Source organism: Chanos chanos, chromosome 9 (genome assembly GCF_902362185.1).
Source record: "Chanos chanos chromosome 9, fChaCha1.1, whole genome shotgun sequence".
NCBI lineage: Eukaryota > Metazoa > Chordata > Actinopteri > Gonorynchiformes > Chanidae > Chanos > Chanos chanos.
In genome coordinates, this window is record NC_044503.1 from 1,502,957 (window position 1) to 1,512,093 (window position 9,137).

A 9,137-nucleotide genomic window follows, 5' to 3' on the forward strand; every position below is an offset into this window, starting at 1 on the left:
CAGGCCTCCTCCATGGCTTGAATGAGGGGTATCCTGACAGAGGGCTGGAGATCGTAAACCTTCCACCGCCATGCTGAAAAAAGCTCCTCAATGGGGTTAAGGAAGGGAGGGTGTGGTGGGAGGTATTGGAGTGAAAATTATGGATGCTGATGAAACCAGTTTTGGACCAGAGCTTTGCATCCATTTGGTCTTCTGTTGTGACAGTGTGGTCTGTCCAAAAATGTGAGTATGTGGGCTGTGTTGTAAGGACCCAAGTTGGCATGGTGGTGGAGGACCCATTCTGCATGACTGCAGTGCACATTGTGATGTTACTACCACATTGGCCTGGGGCACTCAGAATAGCTCTGTGGCCAATGTTCCATTTTTGTTGAAGACAGGTAAACTCACCTGTTGCCTTTTTATAGTGCTTATGCCTGATTAGTGAGCTTACAATTAAGCACCTAAGTGTCTGTACTCCTGACGACCGTGTTTGATCAACTGGTTCATAAGTGTGGTATTTTGAGTGTCTTGAAATGGCAAAAGAAGTGTCATCATGTTAGATTTCTGTGTCTAATGCAGAGGAGTGTGTTTAGTGTTTTGCAGAAAGTGTGAGGCTGAGAATGTGCTTATAGTTGTGCAGATCTGGACTGAGGTTTTGCTCCTTGAGTGTCAGGTTTCACTGACTGCGTGTTATGTTTAATTTTAGTGTGTAAGCAATCGTAAGAGACTGTGAATCTGAGAGTGATGGAGATATGCTGTGTTTGAGGGTTGACTGATGTTTGCTCTTGCCCCTATAATGTTCATCATCATTAAGATTCATACCAAAAAAACAATTAAGAATTCTCTTAATTAAGAATAATAATCAGTAAAAAGACGCCAGCCCTCCTAGTTTAATTCGGTGTTTCCCCGTAGCAAGCTATTACAGTACATTTCTTAAATATCCTGTTAATGGCAGCCTATATATTTATATTTGAGTTGCTTTATTATCTTCAGTGTCTGTAGTTTAACATTTGTCAGTGGATAAAGAACGACATGTAGGATGTCACACGGCATTTAATTATCCTTCACCTATCTGGTTAATTCCAAATACGTTTGTTCATTAACTCTTAAACACTTAACGTTTCCTTATTAGTCATGTCGTTTCAAGTACAGTGTAATTTTTAATACCACATTCTTTAATATTTACCATTGACCAATAAAAGGCTTCTTTTTCTGGTGTGCAGCCCATCAACAGATTCACACCTTACCCTCTGAGTTAGTATCTAATGCCCCAGTCCTCTGCATGTGTGCAGTTTACCCTGTTTCTTATTCAAGTTAGTGAAACGTCAGCCAGTTTAAAAGGAGCGTGAGAAGAAGTTAAAAACAGAACACACACACAGATTTTCCTTTTGTTCAGATATCGGTCCACCGCTGTTTAAAGCCAGTACTGCCCTAAAATGTTATTTTCAAAATGCCTGCGAACTCAACTCAAGTGTCCTGATCACATACACATGTAAAGAATGTGTGATCTGTCTGTGCTGTGTTTGAGGGGAGAGAGGAGGGCTGGAATGCTGTTGTCATGTTCTGACCCACGCAAGAGAACACAGATTCATTTTCCTCAACTCCTCATTGCTAAACATGTTTATTTCAATTTTATTTCAATTTTTTTTTTTTTTTTTTTTTGCATTTGCCTTGAAAAATACATCCAGTAATTTGAGAAGAATGACTTTTAAAGATTGTGGAAAAGAACAGTGGGGTTAATTTGTCCTTTAGTAGGTAAAAGAACAAAGAAAGTTCTTCTTTTTAGGACACCAATCATCATTCCACTTCCCAGTCTCTGAAAGAGAGAGACAAACATTATGAACAAGACTGATCTTGTTAATGCCTTGGAAAAAAATTACCTTCTTTTTGCCTTGTCTTTGGTTCCTGTCTGTAAAATGTTTCCTCCTTCCTGTTTATCATTTGTTCATGTCTGTCTGTCTTATGCTCACATTCAGAGGAAAACCACTGTAACTGTGGAACTTGTACAGGTATGTAGATGCACTCAGTACTAATAATGAATATAATGGTGGGTTTTAGTGAATACAAAGAACATACAGTCACATGATGACTATTATTCACACATATAGCAGCTTGTTTTAACTGGTTTTACAATTGATGGGTTTGACAATCCATTTTTAAACCTGTGACACAGGATAAAACTCCTCATCATCAGTGGACAAACTTTTACACAATTCTGAGCAAACTGGTCTTGACTAAACTGAAATAAATGATTGTGTGGATAAAGCATGTGTATCTGTTAGGACCAGTGACAGGCTAGAGATGAATGGCTTTCTGGAGTGAGCGTGTGTGTGTGTGTGTGTTCCTGTATGTGTGTAAAAAACAAACACAGTGGCTTTAGTTTGGTGAGGCAGATGTGAGTGCGTGAGTAAGTGTGCCCCTGTGTTGTCTGGTCTGTTTTGTGTTTTAGGTGAGAAAGTGATGCACTGAGTGTTGCATTTTGACCACAAATGCGGCTCTTCTTCACCCACTACTAACTCTGTGTTCTTGTGGTTACATGAGTGTGTTTCTGCCCGTTTCACTGCTGTGGCTACAAGAGTAACGACAGTCAGTTTCACTGGCCAAGTAACTTCAGCAGTAATGTAACAGTGAAATAATAATAAAGTTTATTTATGTGTCAGAGCACAGAGTTTATTTCTCTCCCCTCTTTCACTGTTCCTCTCTTTCCCTCACCTAACATCTCTCTGATTCTCCACCCGTTCATCTTCCTATTCAATCACAACTACATTTCCCAGCTCCCCCCTCTCTCCTTTTACCTTTCCAGTTCATTTCCAGACAGTCCTCTTTGTTGTGCTGATTGTTGGGCTCTCCTTGAACCCAGGCCTGAAAGTCCCAGTTAGAGCCATCAATCCAGACCCACTTACCAGACTGAAAGACAGAGAGAAAGACAGAGAGAGAGAGAGAAAGAGAAAGAGAAAGACAGAGAGAGAGCGAGAGAGAGAGAGAGAAAGAGAGAGAGAGAGAGAGAATCATTATGTCACATTTTTGTTACAAACCATTAATTAATCAGAATGAAAAAATATATATATAATCTTCATTTTCTTGGACTTTTCTTACTGACATTAAAAAGCTCAAAGCCGCCCAACCAGATGCGAGGAGACTTTTTGTTGTACTTGAGCACGATACAGTTTAGATTGTCATTGGCCTGACTGCTGTGCACGGACGCCAGGTGACCACCAGGTGCCGCGTTCCTGCAGCGGAACTGTGGAAAGAGAGCGAAGCGTGAGGACACACTGGTCACTCAGGTCACCTCAAGACATTTCATATTCAATATGACTTATTAAAGACAAATCTGGTTTCTTCAAACCATGAATTACTGTATGACTATGGTCTGAAATATGACATGAATTACCTCAGCGTCGGTAAAGTTGAGCGATTCGTTGAAATACATGACGCAGGAGTTGCCCACTTTGTACCAGTCTTCATAATTCTTCACATTACAATAGCTGGGCGTTTTCATGGAACAGCGTCTCACGTGGTGAGTGTGGTCTACAGCCCCTTCAAAAGGACCAAATTGCAATGTTTTATTTGTTATCTGTGATAACGACATTCAAAAGACTGAACTGTGTCACTTTACTCGGCATAATGTCTGACTTGCTCAGTTACCACCTCTCTGGCTTTCTTTACACTGTTAGCTTATTCCAAGATAATTTGACAGGTAGGACAATGAAAGGACTGTGTGAAGACCAAAGTGCAAAGAGATATAATAAAGCTATATTAAGTGACGCTGTGTGCTGCATGTCAATAATGATATAATGTTGTAATAGTACCTCTCTTAAAGGCCCAAGACACACTGCTCCCTATCAGCAGACAGGCCATTAACAGGCTGGTAAAGTTCATTCTCCCTCTTCTCTGATGATTCCTCTGGCACAGCAGGGCAGAGTCGCAGGTCACATATCACAGCAGTTCATAGACCTTTAGCTTTATGTGTGTTATTGTTTCTATATTCTCATGCACCGTTTAGCATTAGATTCAAATAGTGTCCACTTTTTTGTCAACTGTTCAACTGTTTCATTTAACATTAGTGAATCCTTTTTTTTTTAAAAATGAGAAGGCACATACAAAGACACATATTTTTGGGCTGAAAAAATTGAAATTGAATTTTTGAAACAAACTTCCATTTTTCTTTCTGTGGTCATTTTTCAGATTCTTGTAGATTCTGATGTACAAAAGAATCGACTTACCAGATTAAGAAGGAGACGTCAGCTCTACTCTTCCTGTCCTCACTGTCCTCCTTCACTCCTCTTATATTCAGCTGTCTCTCCCCACCTCCCTCTGTATGCGTGACCTTTTTTGGCCTCAGAGTTTCTGGGGAGGTTTGCAAAGAAAAAAAACTGTCAAACAGACATAACAAACAAACAAACAAATAAAAAACCTGTTGGTACACAACAGTTGTGAACACACAACACAATCACCCTACTGGTGTATGTGATCTAGCTTAGTCCCTCAAACCGTTTGGACTGTCAGAGGGAAGAACATGTCTAAGAACAGTGCAAACTCCATCTCAACTGGAAGAACACTTGACAAATGTACAAAAAAGCAGTATTTGCTTCTCTATGGGCTCCAGTCCCTGTGCTTTGTGTTCTACTCCAGAAGAGATGAAGTTCAGTTTCATCATGGTGATGATGAGAAGCCTACAATGAGTCCACAGTGAAAACAAAGTGGGGCGCATTGAAATTCAGAACTGCTTTGTTAGAAAATATCAATTAGTATGTCCCTTGAGAGGATCCAGGATTACCGTTGTGAGTTACTGAGGATGGGACGTGACATATGTTTTTCTGTTTTTTCTCACTCTGATCCTAGCTCATGTGTTGGTCTACTTTGAGTTCCAGAACAAAGCAAAACTGTTACAACACTTACAACAATACGAAGATGAAATGATATTTCAGCCCAACTCAAACTCTGATAGAACTAACACATTTCATCAGGCCTTTCCCTAGCTGCTGAAGAACAAAAACACATGTAAGTGATCACTGGATATTTCATGAAGCTTTAGCAGTCATAAGTCCAGCTTCACCAGGAGGTGAAGCGATTGCCGTCTGCTGGTGTTTGGGATCCGCTGAATGCACTCCACCCTAACACACTGCGAAAGGCCTGGCAGTCTGGCCCTGATGGGTGAATAATCTGTGGAGTATAATTTCTAACACACTGTGGAAGGCCTAGTCCACTGCCCTGGCCCTGACGGGTGACTAATCTAGGGAGCGTAATCTCCCCTGAATCTTTACGGTCCATGTGTCTCTCTGTGTCCAGCGCCTGGGTTGTTATGTCCTCTCTGAGTTTATCTGTTAGAGGTAAATATAAATATGTCACTGCCCAGAACCAGACCCAGAGTAGATGAAAGATAAGGTCAGATAAGGTCATTATGTGACAGAGCCATCCTAACACCAGGCACCTAACACCTGCCCTACCCTAACATCTAGTACTATTTGACCTTTTATTTATATCATGTGTTAAGACTAAGCTGTAAATTACAGAAAAAAAATTACCCATGCCTGTTGTGTAAGGGGCCACTGCGAACGCTTGACTGTGATGAGCAAATGATTTCTGTGTGAATTTAGAGGTAGGCCTATGCTTCATTCTCTGTGGACTGGGATGTATGCATTGGATCTTTGTTCTAGGTCATGGCATTGCCAGTTAGATTCTGGTTTAAAACCTCCTGGTCCCTGATACTGTCTGTGGGGCTATATGTCCAAACAAGGTGCCCAGGGCCTTTGGAATTAAAACAGCTTCAAAACATCACAGCTCCACAACCTCAAAAACAGCTCCACAACATCACTGCTCCACCAGCGAAAAAACAGCTCCACCAGCGAAAAAACAGCTCCACCACTGGACGTCACAGTGCCGATCAGGTTCTCTTCTGCATGATCATCTCTGTTTCTGTTTCATTTGGCCATCAAACCTGTTCTGTTGACACCAGAGGTTCTCCTTTTCGCAAGTCCTCTGAACAGCTTGTATGTATATAGGTGGTGTCTAACTGTAGTTCTGGAGATTTGGAGACCCCAGTGATGCAACCAACCACTGCAGGTCTCCACCTGTGTCCCTTGGAGACATTCTTGCCTGTGAGCACCATCCTCTCCACTCTCCACATGGAGGCAAAACACACTTGTGCCCTCTTCTGGGCAGGTTCATCACACCTCCAGTTTTAAACTTAATTATTACCCTAACAGTGGAGATGGGTATTTTAGATAGACAGACAGACAGACAGAAAGATAGACAGACAGACATGCAGACAGATACATACATACATAAATACATACATACATACACTCACTCATTATCTAAGTCGCTTATCCTGATTAGCCTATCCCAGCGCTCATAGGGCGAAAGGCAGGGAAACACCCTGAACAGGTCGCCAGTCCATCGCAGGGCAGACACACAGACAAACACACTCACACACACATTCATACGTAGGGGCAATTTAGTGTCTCAAATTCACCTAACCTGCATGTCCTTGGACTGTGGGAGGAAACCGGAGTTCCTGGAGGAAACCCATGCAGACAAGGGGAGTGTCACAACCTGCACCGCCATTTTGGACTTTTGGTTTGACATGTCTTTGTGCTCCTGTTCTCTGTCTGTCTCCGCCCCTCACCTGTACCTGTTTGTCTAATTATTACCTTGTTAATTTTATCCAATCCTGTTTTGCCCTGTTTAGTTCTCCCTTGTATTTTAAGTCCTAGTGTTTGCCTTGTCTTTGTCTATCGTTGTTTGTGTTTTGTGCACACTGTTACGCTGCACCTTTTTGTTATTGGCTTTTGTTATTAGTTTGCACTTGTATTTTTATCTTTTGTCAGTAAAGTCTTTCGTTTTTCACCATCATCGTGTCTTTGCACTTGGGTCCTGCACTACACCACCAGCGTGACAGGGAGATGGAACTTGTTTTATTGCAGCAACCTGAGTAAATAACTCGCAACAGGTGACAACCCTAGAAAATTCCAGAAAAGTAAATATAAGACAATAAATACACCAATCGTAATAAGAGCGGAAAACAATGAATCGTGATAAGGGTGGAAAGTAACAGTGCAATGATGCCATTTACACAAGGTATTTTTATATATGTATGTAAACCATACACAAAGCAGTATGCACAGGTGAGGTTCACCAGTCACGTGAGCTCTATGTATATGAATATATAGCTTATAAATATAAATGGGTTATAAATATAAAGAGAAATAAATAAATATCAACAAGCTGCATCCCCTACTCCTATGTCGCTGCCTCAACGCGCCGCAGGATAAAACCTCATTCAAACACGCCGCAGGATGAAACATAGTGTGTAGACTGGCATGTAAAGCTGTGTTTTTAGCCGTTGGCTGATTTCTGCACGTCAGCAACCACTGGTCTCGTCCCAGTCATCTCAGTTATGTCATTTGTCTGTCACCATTGTCATGTTGATGGATGACTGTGGGAGTCTGGCCTGTGCTGGATGACTGCTGAAGAGTTCTCAAAGATATGCATGAACTTAAAAAAGGGTCAAATTGAAAGGGGAACATACCATATACCATATCTATTAAAATTTGTTTATAGGAATCCTGAATGCTGCCAATACATGTGACATGTACTTTGAGAGAAGATAACATTTTTTGAGATAATTTTGAGATGATTTTTTTATTGAGCAATTTTTATTTGATTGACGGGTTGGATTTCTCTCATCCTTTTGATAGAGCATCAAACTGTTAAACAATAATAATAAACAATAACAATAAAGTGGTAATGACAGGTGAGCTTCGACACTCACTTGCACTGTTACAAGCGAAACAACGAGAGAGGAGGCATGAATAAATAAATAAATAAATAAATGCCAAAGACTTCAGCCGAAACGTCATTGAAGGACATTGGTTATATGATGTCTCCCTCTAGGGATGGGATATTGTGTTGCAAATCTGCAGATCCAGTTTTCTACCGTATCTGTCCATGAGCAAGAGTAATTGTACTTTATATCATGAAGACTGTTGCTATGTGTAGTTTAGAGAAAAAGCAGAAAGTTACTTGTTGAACATTTATCACATAAGAGATGGCTGGAAATGAGCTTTTATCTGTTCATTAAAAAGGACGGACTATTTAAAAACAGTGCAGACATCTGGTAGGATATCGTTAGACAGTCACACTTAGTATGAGCTTAAAACGTAACAGTGCATCTCTACGCGTAAAATCACAACATAAATGAATTTATATAAAGCAAAAAGCACTATACTTTCTGCCCTCTCTGTTGAACTGACCAACGTACAAAAAATTCACACCTACATCAGTCTTCTTTTTCTTTGACTTGTCCGTTTCACAGTTTCGGTCTTTTGGTTTCTAACACTGAGGCTGACGTCATGCATTTTACCTGCCTTACACCTGACAACATATTACTCTTTGTGCAAAATCCTTGTGAATGCCATTTGTGTATTTGAAGCTGAGGACATTTGAATTTGAGATTGGTAGGCTTTTAGTTGCTATGGTAATGCTGGTAACGGTCCTTGTGGAAAATCCTTTGATACGTTTTGGAGAATCCCATTGCAATTTAAAATGATTTACACCTCGGGCTTAGGAGCTGTGCATTTCTTGTCTATTTCAGGGTCAGTCGTGAGTATGTGCAATAGCCCAATAACGTAGCTACTCCCGCCCACGTGATGGCGCTATTGGGCACATATAGAGAGGATATAAAAACCCTCTTACAGTTTTCCTAGATTGCTTAAACACATAAACTGGTTCCTTTAGCACAAAAACCTATACCCTTATGTCGTTCCCAAAACCACACAAATATTTCCCATAACCATCAACCCTCTTCACCCGTTTCCACGTAGGGGTGTATGACCGCAACCCCTATGCACAGCAAAACCTCCTGGAGGCAACCGTGGATGCTTGTGGTGAAGTATCTATGGAGTCTATCCAGGGTTTTCTAAGGCACACAAGGGCATTTTTCCCACGCTGCCTGGCAAGAGCAAACATAACGTGTGATGCTGATGAGATATTATGGCATGACCCAGACCTGAGACGAGATGATGAGAACACTGATGCTGATTGTGATACTGATACTGATGCTGAGTAACCTGTACATCTTACTGCATTTGGAAATAAAGCTTTTGGAACTTGGGTATTTTACTGTGCATGGACTCTTCCTTACATGTTTTGTCAGT

The 9,137-nt window shown here is 41.0% G+C and overlaps 1 protein-coding gene across 1 annotated transcript; it reads right to left on the minus strand.

Moving 5' to 3' along the window:
* Positions 1-1,727: 1,727 nt before the first annotated feature.
* Positions 1,728-6,069, minus strand: LOC115820574 (lectin-like). Its single transcript, XM_030784196.1, has 7 exons — positions 5,994-6,069; positions 5,168-5,300; positions 4,552-4,652; positions 3,371-3,516; positions 3,080-3,220; positions 2,775-2,886; positions 1,728-1,795 (listed from the first exon to the last, which is right to left on the minus strand). Exons 1-7 carry the CDS (start codon positions 6,067-6,069, stop codon positions 1,728-1,730), a joined length of 777 nt encoding a protein of 258 aa, XP_030640056.1.
* Positions 6,070-9,137: the final 3,068 nt, after the last annotated feature.

Bases quoted from the DNA above. Each gene is read 5' to 3' on its own strand.
- LOC115820574 (XM_030784196.1), bottom strand. From the start codon at position 6,069: ATGTCTCCAAGGGACACAGGTGGAGACCTGCAGTGGTTGGTTGCATCA. The intron at 3,221-3,370 runs GTAATTCATGTC...CTCTTTCCACAG, and splicing joins TCAACTTTACCGACGCTGAG to TTCCGCTGCAGGAACGCGGC. The intron at 1,796-2,774 runs GTAAAAGGAGAG...TCTCTCTTTCAG, and splicing joins TCTGGAAATGAACTGGAAAG to AGACTGGGAAGTGGAATGAT.